At 40.9% G+C, this 20,235-nt stretch overlaps 2 protein-coding genes across 2 annotated transcripts in view; one reads left to right on the forward strand and one right to left on the reverse strand.

The window, feature by feature from the left end:
- Positions 1-1,195, reverse strand: part of LOC134212686 (uncharacterized) — a 28,610-nt gene extending 27,415 nt beyond the window's left edge. Inside the window, exons 1-3 of the mRNA XM_062690752.1 lie at positions 1,060-1,195; positions 826-996; positions 90-763 (exon numbers count right to left, since the gene is read on the reverse strand). Of these exons, the coding sequence (XP_062546736.1) occupies positions 90-763; positions 826-996; positions 1,060-1,110 (896 nt within the window). The 5' untranslated portion in view covers positions 1,111-1,195. The remainder of the gene's footprint in view (positions 1-89; positions 764-825; positions 997-1,059) is intronic.
- A 15,554-nt stretch (positions 1,196-16,749) lies between these two features.
- Positions 16,750-19,635, forward strand: LOC134216835 (gametocyte-specific factor 1-like). Its single transcript, XM_062695626.1, has 2 exons — positions 16,750-16,997; positions 19,139-19,635. The coding sequence occupies exon 2, from the start codon at positions 19,176-19,178 to the stop codon at positions 19,482-19,484; it is 309 nt and encodes a 102-aa protein (XP_062551610.1). The 5' UTR covers positions 16,750-16,997; positions 19,139-19,175; the 3' UTR covers positions 19,485-19,635.
- The last annotated feature ends 600 nt before the right edge of the window (positions 19,636-20,235 follow it).

Here is a 20,235-nt window from a genome sequence, read left to right on the forward strand (position 1 = left end):
GCTTTGAGACGAGGATACGTAATTTTAAAACATATTAATGTTTTCCGATCAAGTGGTTCTCCGATTTTCCTATCTTCTACGACACTTACCTCTGAACAAACACGACCACCTCCATGCATACCTTTTCGCACGACTTGTAGGTGAACATCGAATGCGTGAATCGTTTCTCGAGAGACTCAATGAAAAAGTTTGCTACCTTTTCGGCTACCTCCGCTTCCTGGTTGTCGATGTTCAACAGGTTCCGCAAACAGAAGGCCACTGTTTGGAACATTTTGGTATGCCGATGCCGCAGAAAAGTGGTTAGCACATGCAGTACAGAGTTTTCGACAACATACTCCCTCGGATATGTTTCCAGCATTTGACATGTCAGCTCGCATATGATTGGAAGGGTCATTGTGTAAGCACAGTTCCCTTCTACGTTCCGTACCATTATACGGAAAATTTTGAGCAAATATTGCCGATGCTGTGGGGAACCAGTTGGCTCAGAATCGTCGTCGTCCAGCTGGCTGGTATCATGATGGTTATCTAACTGGTCCCGGACGTAGGCTAGGTTTGCTAGAACTAGGGCACTCAGATAACCACCAACCATTTTACACTCGTCTTCCTCGGATTCGCAGAAAGCAATCAACAGACGGACAAGCCAGTTCAACCACATGTTATCCAGCAAGAGTTCTTTGTAATCCCGGGAGATCATCAGTTCAAACAAGTGGGATATCCGTTTTAGGACGGCCGGTTTGTTGAAAACGTTTGAGTCATAGTAGCTCTGTGTACAAACAAAAAAATATGTTGGAACACGTGAAAACGCAAGCTGGGGTAAGTACTCACCGATTTGATAAACTTCGTTCGCACAAATTCTCGCAAATCCGCGGTGTGCTCCACGACCTCATCTTTCAGCTCGTAACAAAACCCGGTTAAATCCAATGCTAGTTGTAAAATGCTCAATGCGCCTTGTTCGGTGTCAGCACGGTAGTCATTTCGCCACATTCGGTACAGTTCCTATAGTAAACATTTATTTGCGAATTAAAAAAAACTTGGCAATTTCTGAAAATACAATCTTACCTCAGTTGGTTCTTCTCCTTCAATTAACGCTGTAATTAATTTGGTGGCCATTATCAGCGCTTTGGTAAAATATATTCAATTACCAAATTTAACCGAACACGCAAACGCAATCAATTCGCGACTACGAAGTTAAATTGGTCACGCACAGTCTGACATTTCCTCATGGGATTTTACAGTGGAGGAACAAGAAGAGGTGATTGGCGGCCATGTTTCACGCACAGTCTGACAGATAGCAATGAGATTTTGCCATAAGAGTGAGTAGAGGCATTACTTTCGTATTCGCGAATCGAAAAAACCGAAAAAACGCAAAAAAAACTGTTTTAGGAAAGCGTTACTGGCGTTACTATAACCTTAACCTTACTCATCAGAACTTACCCAACTTACCCATCAGAAGTGATTTAGACCAGAGTCTATTATATAGAGTTGCGCAAAGAGGATCTTCTTACTCTTATTCTGAATGATGCTCTTGTTATTATGTTGAAAACTTTCATTTTTGTTCAACCCTTCAAGTGACTTCACGGGAGTGATCACTTCTAAAGCTTTAATTCGATAACCAAAGTCACCTACAGGTGCAAACACGTGAGTTTCTTGTTGCAACTTTATTGAGGGGTGTATTGAAGTTTTGAAGCTGTTTCTAGAACAAATCTAATACATTTCAATTCATGAGTTTTAATTCGCCATAATAATCATCAGGCGATAACAATACTTCCGCCTTACCAACAATCATTTGTTTACTTTGCTCGATAGGTAGACGGTTTGACAGTTCAATAGGTAGATTTGGCTTCACTCTTTGCGTAACTCTATATATAATACAGAGTCTATTATATATAGAGTTACGCAAAGAGTGAAGCCATCTATTAATTGAACATCAAACTCCTGAACAAACAGACATAACACATTGAACATTCACTAATGAAATTCATCGTCGTAAACACCCTAACGACATCTGTTGTTTTCACTAAGTTGGGCAAACCACGAACCAGATGGCGGTAGTGAGCAAACGTCAAACTCGGGTAAATACGATGCGCGCGCCACGAGTGATCGATTGGCCAACTAATGATGATTTAAATTGATCAGTAAATCGATGAACGATGAGGATTTCACAAGTGTTATGTCTGTTTGTCTGTGGTCAAACCGTCTACCTATCGAGCAAAGTAAACAAATGATTGTTGGTAAGGCGGAAGTATTGTTATCGCCTGATGATTATTATGGCGAATTAAAACTCATGAATTGAAATGTATTAGATTTGTTCTAGAAACAGCTTCAAAAAACTTCAATACACCCCTCAATAAAGTTGCAACAAGAAACTCACGTGTTTGCACTCTGTAGGTGACTTTGGTTATCGAATTAAAAAGCTTTAGAAGTGATCACTCCCGTGAAGTCACTTGAAGGGTTGAACAAAAATGAAAGTTTTCAACATAATAACAAGAGCATCATTAGGCTTTCAGCGATCGTGTACGTACACGTACGTTTCACTCACACTTTTACTCGGTTTGTTTGCAACCGAGAGCAGCTGTCACGGCAAAATCAAATGGGATTGTTTGCAACCACGAACCCGCGTTTGTGTTGGTGAGAAATGTCGGCGAGAGCCTAATTCAGAATAAGAGTAAGAAGATCCTCTTTGCGCAACTCTATATAATAGACTCTGATATAATAGACTCTGATTTAGACGATCCCCACCAGTGCGTAAATAAAGCCAAAATAGCAACCTCTATCATGACGCGAACTCGCACCGCCGGTCGTTGGTAAACGGGTTTGGGAAATGTAAACGCAACCTTCGGTGAATAGCGAGTTGGCAAATTTGGCGACCCGCTCCAACCGTTGCCAAACCATCACACGGAAATATAGAGTAACGCATAAATAAAAAATGTGCCGATTTCTGAAAAATTGTTCGGTTATTCATCATCAAAACCATTGTGATGGAGGTCAGTTTAGTTTGGATTTCAACTGCTTGGCGGCGCTAGTGCATATGAAATAATCTGATAGGTTAGATATCTCGAAATCTGGATTTTTTAGAATATTGGCGTCTTCTGCAAAGTTGGTCGGGTGGCCAAAACCATCATGACGAAAACAAGTTTAATTTGAAATACAACCGCTTGGCGGCGCTAGTGATTTGGAAATAATCTTAAAGGATAGATATTTCGATAGTTGAAATCTTAAGAATATTGCCGTCTTCTACAAAGTTGTTCGGACGATTAAAACCATCATGACGAAAGCAAGTTTAGTTAATAATACAACCGCTTGGCGGCGCTAGTGTATTGGAAATAACCTGATAGGTCAGGTATCTCAAAATATGTAATTTTTAGAATATTGCCACCTTCTACAAAGTTGTTCGGGTGGTCAAAACCATTGTGACCAACGCAGGTATAGATTAAGATATAACCGCTTGGTGGCGCTAATGTATAAGAAATAACCTGCTAGGTTAGATATTTCGAAAACTGAAATTTTTAGAATATTGCCATATTCCACAAAGTTGTTCGGGCGGTGAAAACCGTCATGATGCAAGCAAGTTTAGTTTTAAACACAATCGCTTGGCGGCGCTAGTGTATAATAAATAAACTGATAGGTTAAATATCTCAAAATCTGGAATTTTCAGAATATTGCCGTGTTCTACAAAGTTACTTGACATAAGACGAGTTCGTAAAATTCCATTTAATTCCACCACTTGGTTGTACCTTTGACAGATACTTATTTCGACTTCTACAGTAAGTGTCTCGTACTTGACTCGATTCGACTCAACTCGAGCGCCAACGAGTATTGCGGTTTCAAACTAAACTACTGGTTTTGACTACCCTTTTAAATCTTACATAATAACCAACCTAAAAGATAATTCGGATAACTTTGTAGAAGATGGCCACTTTCTAACTCTAACGGATTTAGAAATATTTAACCTAACAGGTTATTTCTCATACACTAGCGCCACTGTGCGTACGAATTCCAAACTAAACTAGTCTCCATCATCCACCTCACTAAATTATTGCATATAAGCTAGCGCCACCTAGCAGATGTGTGTCTAGCTAATCTGATAATCACAAAATGCATTACGCACATACTTATATTACAAAAGTTGGAGCGCGTTCTGAAAGATTTGAAAATAAATAATAATTTTTTCCTGATTTTATTTATTTCCGTGTTTGCCTCAATAGCAACCGGATATTCACCACCGGTGCGAAGCATGATTGCACTTCAACAACCTTGATAGAAACAACCGGTGCGAGAACAAGTGCATAAATAAAATATGAACGCATTTCGTTCCTATACTAGACACTCATTTGGATACACATCGGTGGGGATCGTCTTAGCAACCCCAACCAGAGACCGGCGGAGTGAAAAACAGCATTTCAGACCTACCTTAAGGCCACCTTACACCTCGGGAATTTGGTCCGCGGATTTTTTCCCCATGCATTTTTGCATATGCGATGTTTTCGGGATTTGGGCACGGAAAATCAAAATCCCGGCCCCATTTAAAATGCACGGGGATCAAAATCCGGAGGAAAATTTTCCCGAGGTGTGAGGCAGCCTTTAAGCCCCAAAATTTTATTCCCACCTTTGGTTTTCCGCGCCGAGCACTCAGCGCCAGACTCGGCGACAAGGAGATAGTGGTCAAGTTGGTACTCCTGATTTTTTGACAACTGATGTCGATTGGTTGTGTGAGTGCATCGGTGTCAAAAAATAGAGCTTTTAGCTGAAAATTTAATTGTCAAATGTACATTTTGACAGCAATATAGATGTATGAGTGAATAAAATGTGCAAATGCTCTATCGCGGAAGCAGTCGCTGAAGACAAGTGTCAATGGTTTCAGTGACGAAACGAAAAGTTTCAAAGCAAAAAGCAATATTTATTTTAAGCGACGCTAATTGGTCTTTGATTTTATTAAGAACTATATTCAATGTTAATTCCCCAAGTAACACCAAGCATTAGAGTAAAATCAGCAGTGATTCAAATCGTTCGGGGCTGTCAGTTTGTATATGAATCTGAAACATTGAATTTTCCAGCAGCTGTTCTAGATTCAGTTTTTATACCAATCAACTGTCAAAAAAATAAAACTGGTATAACGCTTCGTTCTATTTTCTGCAGATTTGAACCACGATTGAATCACGAGATTCAAATATTTTTCAATTGTTTTGGTGTATGGATGCGTCATTTTATCTGCGGATCAATCCACTTTGCAATTCCGGCGCCTTTCTTGGCAGTAACATAATGATTTCAATTAATTGAAAATTTGAAAAACATGAATAGAACACTGCTGGGGAAACAAGCGAGTTTGTTCTATTTTGCTCCAGATGCAAACTAGAATAGTGGTCGAAAATTTAGAATCAAACTGAATCACTCCTGATTTCACCCTTACAATATTGCACATATATCAATCACAAATCGGCATGCTAAATGCTAATTGCATTAGATCTGTTTTAACGATGTGTTGTTGCATTTATTTATCAACTGTCAGACAACGATACTCTAAATCAGCAGTACGAATGCAGCGATACATTACTGGTGCTTTATTTCAACATGCCAAAGTAATGAACCATTAATTCGGTCTTATAATTGCCCTTTTCCACTTTAAGTCAACTTTTAGGGCTGTGTTTTTTACATGCATATATAGCTTCATGGTTACTTGGATCTAGTTCTTCTAATGATTCACCTAGAATAGAGATGAGTGACGTTTAACGCTCGCACACTGATGTGCAATTCGGCATGTGTAAATACATGTTTGTTTTCCTTCTGCTCATAACCTCAAAATTGATCGAGTCATCACGATGGTTGCGAAGGAGTCAAAAAATATGTGGAAATATACTCATTTTTACCCAAATTTTGCTGAGTGGCACCATCTAGGAGTGTTTGTTTTCCTTTTATCGCCACTCACACATTCGGACGTGAGAATCTCAATAGTTATAGAGAAATCATCAGCGAATTGAATAAAAATAGTTTTTTCTGTCGTATTTTCGTGTAAAGATCTAGTGTATAAATTAAATAGTATTGGTGATAATGGGCACCCTTGAGGTAGTCCTTGATTCGTATTTTGTGTTATTTCTCCTTGTCAAGTTTGAATGATTATTTTCCTGTTGCTCAGGTATAGATTTATTAGCCATTCTTCGGGTATTTTCTCGTCTAGCCATACTTGATTTGTAAAATCGAGTATTTTAATTAATAGATTGAAATTAATGTTTTTAAGGAAATAGTAAGATAGTCCATTTTGTCCGGCCGCTGATGTGTCTTTCTTATCTTTTATAGTTTTTATCATGTTTTCAATGTTTAGAGGTGCTACATAGTTTTCTTCTTCGACATCGTAATTCGTCTGTGTCAGTGTATTGTTTGTTGTTAAATCTTCTTTGAAGTTTAGTTGAATGAATTTAATAGCCAGATCTTTATTGTTTATTATTTCAGAGTTTTCTTTTTGCCTAAAGTTTCCACTGACACAACGGACTATTTTCCACATTTCGTTTACTTTTGTTTGTTCATTAATATCGTCTAATTTTTGTTCCTATAACCTATTACTTCTTGTTTCAACGATTTTTGAAGTTTCTCTCAGCTTTTTGAATTCATGTTTATTCTCCAGTGTCAGATTATTTCTGAATTGTATGTGTTTTTGTTTTGATTTCGTAGAGCTTTTGATGTTTTCGTTCCAGTATGGTTTAATCTGTTTCTTACTGTTTGGATATATTGTATAAGTTGCCTTATTCAGTGCTCGATTGACTTTTTCGTTGAGATCGTCTGTGTTGTTGATTGATGTTGGGTCTATCTGATTCAAGTTTTCAATAGCTAGTGTTTTGCTTATGATCGTTCTGGGTGTTTCATTGTTAAATTTATTGAATAAAGAGATATTACATTCTATCAATTTGTGGTCTGATCCTAGATCTTCTGTGCTTACTTCCCAGTTTACTAGTGGCCCAATGTTTGGTGTGGTGATCGTTAAATCTACTGCTGATGGGTTGCAATTGAGGTCTTCCCATCTTGTTGCTACTCCTGTGTTTAGGATTACTATGTCATTGTTTTCGAATATTTCGCTAATCAGCTCACCTCTTCTATCCTTTTTATCTGAACCATTGTACCATATTGGGTGGTGGGCGTTAAAATCGCCTCCCAAAAATATTGGTATTGTGCTGTTTGTCATGTAGGTGAATAGTTTTTCTAGCGGGTCTTTTATTTCATATAGTGGTGTGTCGGGAGGTATATAAAGTGAATTGAATATTATTGGATGTTTTAAGTTTCTAATTTTAACTGCTGTTAGTTCTAAGTCTATGTCTGTAAGGTTTATTTCTTCGTATATAAATAAGTGTTGGGTGTATTAGGATTCCTGTGCCCCCGTAACCGTCAGGTCTGCAGGTTTTAATAAAATTGTAATTGAGAAATTTATATTTCTCATCTGGCTTTAGCCAAGTTTCTTGGATTAGAAATATATGTATGTTTTTTGTTTTAATATAAGTTTTTAATGTTTCTCTTTTAGTTAGTGGTCTTATACTATGTATGTTTATTTGGGATATATTTAAATCATTCAAAAAAGAATTGAATGTATCTCAAAAATGATTATCATTTTTTAGTGTGAGATTTTGTCTTTTGTATTAAATTTTGTAACATTGAAGCTATTTCAATTAGCAAAACGTCTGATTCAATATTGTTATCAGTCGTTTTTTCGGTAATTTTTTCAAAGATATGTTGTAGTTGTTTTGTCATGTTTCCTTGTTCTGTTTGTAGTCTCTCCGATTCTGTAACTTTGTGTGGATTATTACTAATTACCTGTACTTTTTCGGGATACGTCTCGACTGTCGGGAATGTGTTCTGTATTTCAGGTCTTGTCTTAGTTTTCTTTTGTGTTTCGTCTTTATTCATATTCTGTATTATTGTTTTGTAGTCAACTTTTGTTGTTGTTGGGAGGTTTACCTGTCGGAACTTGGTGTTCGTCGTACTTGGCTGTTCCAAATGAGGGAATTCAGCAGTAGACTCTAACAGAGCAAATTTGTTGGATGTTTTTATGGTGGGTTTTGGATAAAGGTGTTCTGCTTCCTGAAATGTCATTTTATTGACAGTCATAGCTACATTTATATGTTCTAGTCTGACACGTTCCGGGCAGTCTCTATTTGTGGGTAGATGGTTTCCACCACAGTTCCTGCATGTTTTTTTGCTGTTTTCCTCACATTGAGTGTGTTCTTCTGTGATATATTGTCCGCATGTTATGCAGGTTTTTTTGCTTTTACAAGCTATGCTTTTGTGTCCTAACCTCCAGCATGAAGTGCAAATTCTTACTGGATAAACGTAAATTTCCGGTTTCTCGTGAACTCCGTAGATAGATATCATTCGCGGTAGTTCCGGTCCTTCAAACGTAATTTTAATGGATCGTGTGTCGATAAGGTTCGATTGTGGGTCTCGTGGGTCTTTGCGTCTTTTTATTCTTTCTATTCGAGTGATTTTTTTGTCGGAAATTGTGTTCTGGAAGATGTCTTTTTCTGTGAGTGAGATTGGTATGTTTTTGAGTATTCCTATCGTCTCAAGCAACATTCTTGGAATGAATGCTTTGTAGTTGTTGTTCTTGAGGGTTTGTGTCGAGTTAAGAATTTTTTCTGTGTCTTTTGGTGTTTTGTAAATGAGTTTGTACCTATACTGACCAGCTCGTTTGAGTTCAATGAACTGGTCAAGTCCTATGTCATGGAGGAATTTTCCTACTTCCATAGGTTCCAGCAGTTTTTCTCCTTCTTTGGTTGAAATTGGTTCAATGAATAGTACATCATGTTGCTTATTTTGGATCCAGTTAATTTGTTTTTCTTTATTTTCATTTCTCAGATAGTTGTTTTTTTTTGTCTTTTGTGTTATTTTGGTTAGTGTTTGTTGTTTGTTCATTTGTGTGTTTATCTTGATTTTGGTCTTGTGATCTTGTATTGTATTGTGTTTTTGTTGTTTTTTGTAGTTTGCTTTGTTTGTCTTGTTGCTCATTGTTTTCGCGTCTTTTGCGTTGAGCGTATTCTTTTTGTGTTTGTTGTTGTTGTTCAGGGAATCCTGTGAATAGATCTTCTTCGTCTGTGTGGGGTAAACTGGTCTCCATCCATACCTTACCTTTGTCTGGTGGTAGCTTTGGATCGTCTGTCTGTGATGCCGCCATGCCTGGGGTCAACCAAGCATGGGACTAGCGTCACCTAACACCTAACCTAACTTATTCCAAAAAATAACGAGTTTTTCTCTATTCTTACTATTTAGGCTGTGATCCATTTCACCGATTCGTTTAACTTTTAGTTAAAATTTGACAGTTCGATGGTTATTTCGCCGTGGTTAAAAATAACCCTGCTCCGGAGCATGGTTAGATTTGATAGTTCGAAAGTTAAACTTTGTTGGCGAGGAAATTGGCGCCAAATCCATTTCGTTCCGAATAACTATCAATCTGTCAGAACTCAAATGGGTCGGCTTCGGAGTAAAATTTTAACCACGATGGGAAAATAACCATCGTAGTGTCAAATTTCAACTAAAAGTTAAACGAATCGGTGGAATGGTTCACAGCCTTACAACTTATAAACTAACACTTATTGACTGAAATTTTACTCTATCTAACTATTTACAATTTAAATTTTTAGGAAAATGATTAATTAAACGAGATGAAAAAACTATAAAGAATTAGAGGTTAAGAAATTTTTTTTTGTTTCGCCGACGCGGTTTATATAGACGCTTCACTACACTTGACTTTTGGCTCGTGTTTCGCTTTTGTAGTCCGCTCCGAACGACGGTTTGAGAGGAAGTGTTACGGAATAATCGAGCAGAATATTTTTCCGAAAGTAAAGTGACAGCTCCCATTACTTTGCGTGGGAACCTTACAAATGCCAATTTTGTTTTTTATTCTTTTCATGTGGATACTGCTGTAAGAATTTTGTTTCGATTCTTTACTTTTCCGATTCAGTGAACGGAATTTAACATGTGATTGAGATAGAAAAAGAAATTTCTTTTGAACACGATACCAACCTTAACTAAAATATCTTTTGTTTTAATGAACCATCGCATCATGACGTCATATGACAATTTTTTTACCCGTGTTCAAATGACGAGTGAAGGTTCGTGAGGGCAATGTTTGTTGGGATAAACAATGTTTGTTCTTCGTACAAACTGGCGGTCTGGCAACATTGTACTCAAAAGTTGTCGGTTCGCAGATTGACCACATGAGTACTAAGTGTGAATGTGTGTGTGTTTTTGAGATGACAAGACAACTAAATAGATGTAAATAAACATATATTTTTTTATTATGCCACCATGACTCGTACCGCGTAGTTGTTTTATTTCGTTTTTCCCGTGAAAGTTCCCGTGTTGTGTTTTTACTTTCTCCCGCGGCCGGTTCCGTTTGTGTTTACCCGTTGCGCTGTGTCCACCTCTGCCCAACAGGTTATGGTGCCCAGGGAAGTTCCGGATAGAGGAGAAAAAGTTGTGAGAAATTGCGTGTTCGTTCGAGTGTAAAAGACTAGTGTTCCGTGCCGTAAAACGAAATGGCGGACGTGAATAAGATTTCATTTGCCAGATTGAACAATCAAAACTGGCAAATATGGAAATTTCGAATGGAAATGATGTTAACGCGAGAAGAATTGTGGTACGTCATCGAAGACGAAAAACCAGAAACGGTGTCGAAACAGTGGACGCGAGACGACAAGAGAGCTCGTGCCACTATCGGATTGTTCATTGATGACAATCAGTTCGGTTTAGTGAAAAACGCGAACAGTGCGAAAAAGTTCTGGGACAACTTGCGAGAATACCACGAGAAGAACACGGTTACCTCGCGAGTGTCTCTGTTGAAGAAGCTTTGCGGACTGAATCTACAAGAAGGAAGTGATCTCGAGAATCATCTCATGGTGTTGGACGATCTGTTCGATCGATTAACGAACGCGGGTTTGGAGTTACAAGAAACCCTTCGAATCGCAATGATTCTCCGGAGCTTGCCGGATTCCTACAGTGGGCTAGTGACGGCTTTGGAAAGTCGTGCCGATGCCGACATCACCATGCAACTGGTGAAGTCGAAGCTCCTCGACGAATTCGAGAGGAGAAAAGAACGAGCTAGTGAATCAACGGTGGACAATAGTGAAACGATAGCGATGAAAAGTGTAACAGTGCAACGTCGGAGCGAGTGTGCTTCTTTTGTGGAAAGCCGGGGCATTATATTCGAAACTGCCGGCAGTATTTGGCGAAGAAGAAAGAAGGAGAAGAAGACGATAATAAGCCGGAAAACAGATTGAGTGAGAAGCAAAATGCCAAGCTAGTGAACAACAACAACAATGGTGCCGGTGTGTGTTTTATGGCTGGATGTTTTTTTTTTTTTTTCTTCCTAAACAATGGAGGGGGAATCTGCTCAACAGACATCCTGGGTTGACCAGGAAGTGCTGGGTTAGGGGCCACCTCCAATGAGGAGGCAGGACTGCATCCCCGACTAGCTAAACCGTTTCCATTGCCGCCAAGCCCATCGTCACTTCGGTACAACCAGAAAGTAATGCTTCAAAGGGGGGCCAGTGCATGACGCACCCTCGAGGTTAGCTGCGTGTCCTTGCAGCATCGAACATCGTGACTCGCTTTTTTAGAAGAACACCATGGTATCGTGCCAGCGCATTGCCGGCTTTCCAGGTGGCCTTACCACGCCCTATGTCCTCGGAAGGTGGGCACGACTGGTATCAAGAATGATGATGCCGCGTGCACCCCAAATTGACCTTTCTGCGATAGGGCCTATTCGCCAGCACACAGAGGGACTTGCCGACGCGAGGCCTACGCCTGCCCCAGCCTTGACGAGGACCCCTTTCCGTCCTCGGGCTCGGAACCCGCCCGGTTGACCGACGCCGCGAAAGCGACGATACCATGTTGTTCTTCGCGCGGCCACTTGTTCGATAAAAGGATCGAGTTCGACCACAGAGCATGACCACCGGTATGACCCATGAAGCCGACTCCGATCCCTTGGACCACCTCTTATTTGCGCCTGAACTAGCCATCCTTGAGTCCACGCGCCACCTTCTGTGTAGCTCCGAGACGATTTGGGCGATAGCCGATAAAACGGCGTTCCAGCCAACTTCGTCTTTACACATCCTCCGAACTAGGTTGTTCGGGGTAGTGTCCAGACCACATGTGGCAAGCATGTGGTCACGCATTGCGCGAAAACATGAGCACACTAACAACACGTGTTACGCCGTTTCCTCTAAACCTGCGCACACCAAACACTCGGGCGAAGCCGAGCAAGCCAGCTGCTTTACCTGCACTTTGACTTTGCAGCACGCTTAAACGCCGGGCACATCGAGCCCCCCATGGGGTGCTTGCTGTCCAAAGCTTTGCTGGAACAAATCAAACAATTGGGAGGGTTCGTGCAGCATTGTGCCTTATGTCCCTCCAATCCGCAGCGTCGGCAGAGATTGCTTCTGTCAGGGCCTTTGTAGTCCCATTGCTTGTGCCCCGGTTCCAGGCACTTGAAGCAAACTTCGGGTTGCTCGTATATGCGCACAGGGCATACCGACCATCCCACCTTGACGCTCCCTAACTTGACTACCTTGGAGGCGTCCGCTGCAGATAGCCGAACCAATGCTACCTGCGTCCCTGCCGGACCTTTCCGTAGCCGAACGGCTGCGGTGGGCGTCTCCACTTCACACTGTCGCCGCAGTGCCGTGACGAGCTCTTCGACTTCAGTGATCTCGTCCAGGTCTTTAACCCTTAGATTCACCTCCGTCGTGAGTGCCCTCACCTTGACCGTCTCGCCTAGGACCTCCTCCGCCAACTTCTTGTAGGCGGCGTCCTTTTGCGAGACGCCCCGCTTCAGCTCGAGTATCATCTCGCCCATCCGGGTACGTCTTATTCGACGTACGTCGGCGCCGAGTTCACCGAGCTTGACGTCACTCCTCATCGCCTTCAAAACATCCGAGTACTTAGCCTCGTCCGCCGTGATGACTACACTAATAAAAATCCACACATTTTTATTGGCAAAATCTAAAGAAATTTACAAATAAATTTTATGTGTGCGTTAATAACCACCCGCTATAAGAGAACCCACATAAAGGTTATTAGTTAATACCGGTTATGTGTGTTTCCACATATACGCTATGCAAATTCACATAGCCGTTATGTGGGAAATGCTATAGTCAAAATTTATGTGTGCCACACATAATGGATATGATTGGATTTTTGTCAGTGTAGGGCATCGCCCCTGGAGCGATTAGCGCCTACCCTAGACTTCTTGCTACTCTCATTCGCCTGGGCCTTCTTTTCGGCCCTTGACGTCTTCGGTTTCCTCTTGTTCTTGACCAGGGTCCAGGAGGCGTCATTCCCCTCTATTTCCCTGGTCTGGTGCGGCTGAGAACTTTCAGCCTGCCGTAACCCCATACCACCGTCTTGCCTGAGTGGACGGACCTTTCCAGGTCCTCCCTCCCCCGGTTTTGGAGGTACCTGACCGGGGTTCAGCTTCCCAGCCCCACTACCCTTGTTCGGGGTAGTAACCCTCCGCGTTTTGGAGCGGCCCCAGGAGCTCATCCCCTGGAGACTGTCTCCCCGTTTTGTGTCTGCTCCGTTGGAGTAGTCACCCCGACGTACCCGCAAATACTTGAGCCTCAGTCTGGGTAGACTTTGGCACCACCGTCTTAGCTGGCACGCCTTCGGTCGACTCGACCTTGCCCGAGTCCGCGAATCCTTGGGCCTCAGTCTGGGTAGACCTCGACTCCACGGATTTCACGGGTTTACACTTGGCTGTCCCGACCGCTCTCTCCAGCTTGGCGTCCAACATCGACTTTCGAAGTTTCTGCAAGCTCCTATTGAGGTCCTTGCTGATATTATGCTTCGATGACGCAAAGTCGATGATGGCGTCCAGCTGTTCCGTCGCCACCTCGAAGGCCGAAAGCCCATCGCGTTTGCGGTTCATCGCCTTCACAAGCCATGGGCCGTCAATAACCCCTTCCGGCGTTTTTATAGCCGAGAGGAAGGTTGAGTGACCCACGCTGGCGCTGCGCACTGAGCTGCCGACTATTGCCTCTGGCCTCCTAGGCGGAGACCTGAACAACCCACCTCTTGCGAAGGGGTTGTCGCCTACACTACTACCACTAATTGAAGAATTGACTTGGTTTTCCATTTTGGTCCCACGAGTTGCTCGGGAAAAGAGGTCCACCACGCCAGAGCCCAGCATAACGCGGTAAGGGACAATTACTGTGGAGGGTGCCCAGGTACCCCACAGGCTCCGTTAAAGGCCTAGCTTATTATTTCACCCCCTGGCCATGCATCCCCTCGGCACGGGTCGCTTGACGCCTTGGGATTAGGGGTTAGGGACGATGGTCCTGGTCTAACTCGCAGTGGCCATGGGGAGGGGTCGTCAAGCCCTTGGACAAAGTCCCTGCTGCCCCCATGGATGTAGACAACAACAAGAGTCGTGGTTTGTGGACAGTGGTGCCAGTTATCACATGACTAGTGATAAAAACTTTTTCAAGTCACTGAAGAGCGTGGATGGTCCCGATGTGATTTTGGCCAACGGGAAGATTGCTGCCACTGCGGGATGTGGTGAAGGCTCCATTCAGTGTTTTGATGAAAACGGCAATGTGATCCAAGTGAAGCTTAGTAATGTGCTATACGTCCCGACGCTGACAAGTGGACTGATTTCTGTGGACAGACTGACGTCCAAGGGCTTCACAGTGAACTTCAAGAAGAACAGCTGTATGATTCGTGATGCGACCGGCAAAGGAGTTGTGACAGGAGAAAAATACGAGTGTTGTTACAAGCTGAAGTTGGCCTAAGTTGCAGAGGATGGTGAAGAAAAGAGCTCTTGCAGCAATGATGAATAATGGTGAGCAGTGACGACAAATGCATAACGAAGAAGGAGGAGAATAATTCTGGTGGAGAAAGGTGAATACGAGGCCAACCATTGAGAAGGAGTGTTGGGATAAACAATGTTTGTTCCTCGTACAAACTGGCGGTCTGGCAACATTGTACCCAAAAGTTGTTGGTTCGCAGATTGACCACATGGGTACTAAGTGTGAATGTGTGTGTTTTTGAGATGACAAGACAACTATAGAGAAATGTAAATAAACATATATTCTTATTATGCCACCATGACTCGTACTGTGTAGTCGACTTTTATTTCGTTGTTCCCGTGAAAGTTCCCGTGTTGTGTTTTTACTTTCTCCCGCGGCCGGTTCCGTTTGTGTTTACCCGTTGCGCTGTGTCCACCTCTGCCCAACAATGTTTTCATTTTTCATATGGAGTTTTTAGCTCGTGTAATCACAATCGATTTTTGTTTTCGATTTTAAAGGTCAATTGACCTTTCCCGTCAAAAATTGTTATTCGCTCAATCGATTGATCTTTTTAGATTTTTGTTTTCGATTTTATAAATAGTTAGAGGTTTCAAAAAATATGGGTTCTTTGGAAAAGTTGACCTTAAATAAGCCAAAGAATCAACTGAGACAATAGGCCTTTTCATGTGACACTGCCGAGACTGCACTTGTTTACAACCGCTGAACAGGCCCGCAAACCCGAAGCTGTCACTTACATAGAAGAACTGTTAATAAGCAGAGTTTATGTAATTAAGAGTGGCGACACTGTCAGAATTGGAACAAAATTCATCTGTCATTCCCATACAAAATCGTGTTCCAAACGAGCAGGAGACCTGTCAAATGCGGCACATGTCGCCACTCTTAATTACATTCTGTTAATAAGGTATTTTATGAGACGTTTTGCGGCGTCCCGATTATTTACATTTAATGCTCGATTTAATGTTATGTTTTGGTATGATTCTCCGTGAACATTCCGTTAGGACCGAACTGCGTTCGGATGATTGTAACGTTTTACTTTTTATTCGTATTTTCTTTAGAATTTTATGGTGAGGAAATGTCAATGGGCCTTTTCGCTGATTTTATCGCCAATTGACAGTTCTTCTATGAAAGTGACAGCTTCTTGTTTGCGGGCCTGTTCAGCGCAAAGTCTATTATATATAGAGTTGCGCAAAGAGTGAAGCCAAACCTACCTATTGAACTGTCAAACCGTCTACCTATCGTGCAAAGCAAACAAATGATTGTTGGTAAGATGGAAGTATTAGGTTCAGCGGTTGTAAACATAAGTTCAAGACAATATTTTCAAAACGACATATCTGCTTTTGTAAACAAAGATTCAAACGACGATTAGACGAATCTGATAGCTCTGCCACGCAAACCAACACTATCAATAGGCTGGCGAAGGATTCCGCTACCTGTTGATGGTGTTGATTTGCATGGGAGAGCTATCAGATTCGTCAAATCGTCGTTTGAATCTTTGTTTACAAAAGCAGATAAGTCGTTTTGATAATTTTGTCTTGAGTTCAGTCTTCGGCAGTGAAAAGGCCTATTATAAAAATATGCTGAAATATTTCACTTTTTTATTTCCGTGTACGATTTTACTGTGAAGCCAATAGACCAATGCAAGATCTTGATCTAACCTCACTTATTTGACAGTTCACAGAGCTTGTTTACAAGGTGTTAGAAGAAAAATCAATGAGGAGAAAATTAAAATTCATATTTTTAGTTTAAAATTGCTGCGATCCGAATATTTCAATGATATTCTTTGCATTCAGCATGAAATCAATCACAAAGGACATCTACATGCGAATAAAATGACGAAACATTTTTATCGGAAGCTTCGCCAGAGGCTAAGTCCCGGTGAAAAAGCTCTGTGAACTGTCAACCTACGTCATCATGCACTGGTCTATAATGAGCCAATTTTTTTTTGTTTCTCTTCCATCCTTCTGGCCTGTTTTCAACTTCTTTCGAACATGCTTCGTTTTTCACATCGCATTGTTTTGAATTGAATGTCTCGGAGTGTGAATAAAAACAACGCTTGTGACGAGCTGCGCGTTCTGTAGCATTTTGTTTTTCAAAATTTTAATGTGGTTTTCGCATTTTAAGCCTAAAGTTGAAAAGAGTTCAAAGTGATTCAACATTGCTCAAAGAAAATATACCAAAACACCGGAATAAATTGCCGCGCTATATATTTACCAGGTAGGTGGTCGCCATGTGGGAATCTTGAGAAACTTTTCAAATGGTCTTATGCTACGTTTAGACAAGGCAAGTGAATTGAGCAAGTCGTTTGAATCGAACGCGAACTGAACGTGTAAACACCTTAATTCAATTCACTTGAACGAAAAGAAAGTTGAACATGTTCAACTTTTGGCAAGTCAATTGAATTCAACTGAGTTGTTCAATTCACTTGCCCTGTCAAAACGTAGCATTAGGCTTTGGTCCGATTCGCGAATTAAAATAAAATTAAACTCAAAAGTGACAGTTCGGAAATTATGAAATCCCCCGCTCATAAGAATGGCTGGTGCTACCCAGCAAGACCAACAAAACATCTATCAAAAATGATTCAATATCTGTCAAAAGTAATCTTGCTCTGCAAGCAGGGTTATTTGAAAATTTTCGAACTGTCATTTTTAAGTTTAATTCGATTTTAATTCACGAATCGGACCAAAGCCTTAGGGTCTGTCTCATTTGGAGAATTAAACTTAAAAGTGACAGTTCGAAAATTAAAAAATCACCCCGTTATAAGAATGGCTGGTGCTACCCAGCAATTCCAATAGGACATCGATGGAAAATGATTCGATATCTGTCAAAAGTAATCTTGCTCTGCGAGCAGGGTTATTTGATAATAAGGCATTTTATGAGACAGATCGAAACAGCTGTTTTTCTCGTGTTTATCTACTTTGACAATCAGTGGGAGCCCGTTTGTTTGGTAATTTCGCGCTGAACATTCCGATGGGTCCCATCATCAATTCTGCCTATTTTACTTTTCGTCTACCAGGGCTATAGAACAAAGTTTTTCATATGATTCTTAAAACATGTCATTGAATTATTCATACCATTGCATTCTAAGCATGAAATGCTGACGAAAACACGAATGAAAAGTAAAACGTTACAAACATTATTTTGTGTTCGGACCTAACGGAATGTTCACGCAGAATCATACCAAAACAAAACATTAGAAGTAAATAGTCGGGCCACCGCGAAACGTCTTATAAAATGCCTTATTATTGAACTGTCACTTTTAAGTTTAATTTCAGTTTAATTATCCAATTGAGACAGACCCTTAGTGTTGTCCTTGATGTTCTCGATATGAGCTCTATAATTCCTTGAAAATTGCCGCTCCGCAACTTGTTTATTGGTGTCTATTAAGTACTTCCACAATGTATAAATTGTAAATCAAGTTACTTATTTTGCATTCGTGTTATTAGCCTATTGAGATTACAAGCTTTATCACTTGACAAAGGGTATCTCACAGCTTGTTCAGATTCAAGCTTTATCACTTGATAGAGTATCAAGTTGTTACGGGGCAAAATCTAACATTATTACATTGTCCTTCTATACAGGCAAATCCTGAGCCTGACCTAACGAATACCTTCCCCATTGGTCAACTCTGTGATACGTACTTACGAGACAGGACACATTTATATTTCCTTCCTCTCTCAAGTAGCGCATGGCTGGTAGTAGCAATCCCCATGCTTTTGTTATAATTTGTTTAATAGGTATTCTCGGGGCCTTCCTTAGCCGATCGGTTAGATGCGCGGCTAGAAAGCAAGACCATGGTGGCTGCATGGGCTGAATGTTCTATGGAATCAAGGGACCCCTTTAATTCTTGATTTCTGATAGCATATCGTTTGAGTTGAATGTCTATGAAACGTCTAAACACCTTCGTTCAACTCACTTGAACGAAAAAAAAGTGCATCATATGTATTCAATATTTGGCTATGGGGTTCTTCTTCTTCTGTGGCTCTACATTCCAACTGGAACTTGGCCAATCTTTCAACTATTAGCATTTCCTCAATTATTAATTGAAAGCTTTTTCTACGCCCACCCTTGCATGAGTATGTATCTTGTGTGGCAAGTACCATGGATAAACTATCAATACTATGATACCCCATGAAAAATTCGTTATTAAAAGCTCCAAATGCGGGGCACTGTTTCTGATGATGATGCATTGCAACTTGTTTTACACAGTTGTGGAAAAAAGTGGTCCCAACACAAAATGAGCGAGAAGTATCGGATTTTTAAATTCTCCTGCGTGCCTAAATCTTCTTGAGTGTTTTGTTAATTTAACAATCCACAAGTCATGTCAATGAAATGTATTCCAATTTCTCATTTCACAGTTTATAACAGTCGATACCGAACGAAACTCTACTAAACATGGACGAGGAATTGGTGACATGCCCATACAACAAAGAACACCGCATCATCCGGTATCGGCTGCCGTATCACATAATCAAGTGCAAGAAACAATACGTCGGCAAACAGCTGGAACCGTGCCCTTTCAATGCGATGCATCTGGTGGACAAGGGCGAAATGACCGCCCACATCAAAGACTGTCCGGACTATTTGATCACGGTGGAGAACGACATGATCAGAGAGTACGCCCCATCCCGTAGCGGGACCGGTGTTGGGCGAATGTCCCGCGCGTCTTCAACGGCCCTTCAGAAGCGTAACCAACAGATGTGATGTACCACGGACAATTGATAGACTATCAAGCAAATGCAAATTTTCATATACTTAATGGACTGTAAGGCCACGACTTGATTTCTGTTAATGCAGTTATCCTTTATGTATTATGGATGGTTTAATTTTTGATAATAAACTTGTTTATTGATAATTGCCCTTTCCTTAATGTATATGAAACTAGAAATACTAGTCTAGAATTACTGCCAATACAAAGAAATAATAATCGTTTTATTAAAGTTTAGTTCAAACATTTTATTTGAAACAACATTTGTATTGCGAATCGGGTTTGAAGATTGCTTTTTGGATTTACTGAAGTACACTAATTTGGGTATGTAGATTTCATACATTTTATTTTATTTTTTGTAAAAGAATAGCAAATACGCTTAGCCTGACTAGTTGAATCCGACTCATATTCGTTAAAAATGGGACAACCTAAAAATTTAGTAAAAGATATTTGAATGAATTGAGGATTTCGTGAAAGTTAAGAATAGCCACCATCATTTTTTCATTCATAATGTGTCGACTAAATCATGTCAAGTATGAGGCATTGAAAATGGCCTTGGTTGAGGTCGAAAAAAATATCTGTAAAGTTACAATCAAGTGGTGTAATCAAATGGGATAATACTAAAAGTTTACCTATTAAACAGGTGGGCCGACAGTCACCTCCTTCAAAGTGCTTGTTCTCAGTTAAGCGTTGACCGAATTGCATGACCCCGGATTTTTTTTCAAAGGGGATTAGTAGAGCTTTCTT

This window comes from Armigeres subalbatus, chromosome 2 (assembly GCF_024139115.2).
Source record: "Armigeres subalbatus isolate Guangzhou_Male chromosome 2, GZ_Asu_2, whole genome shotgun sequence".
NCBI classification, from domain to species: domain Eukaryota; kingdom Metazoa; phylum Arthropoda; class Insecta; order Diptera; family Culicidae; genus Armigeres; species Armigeres subalbatus.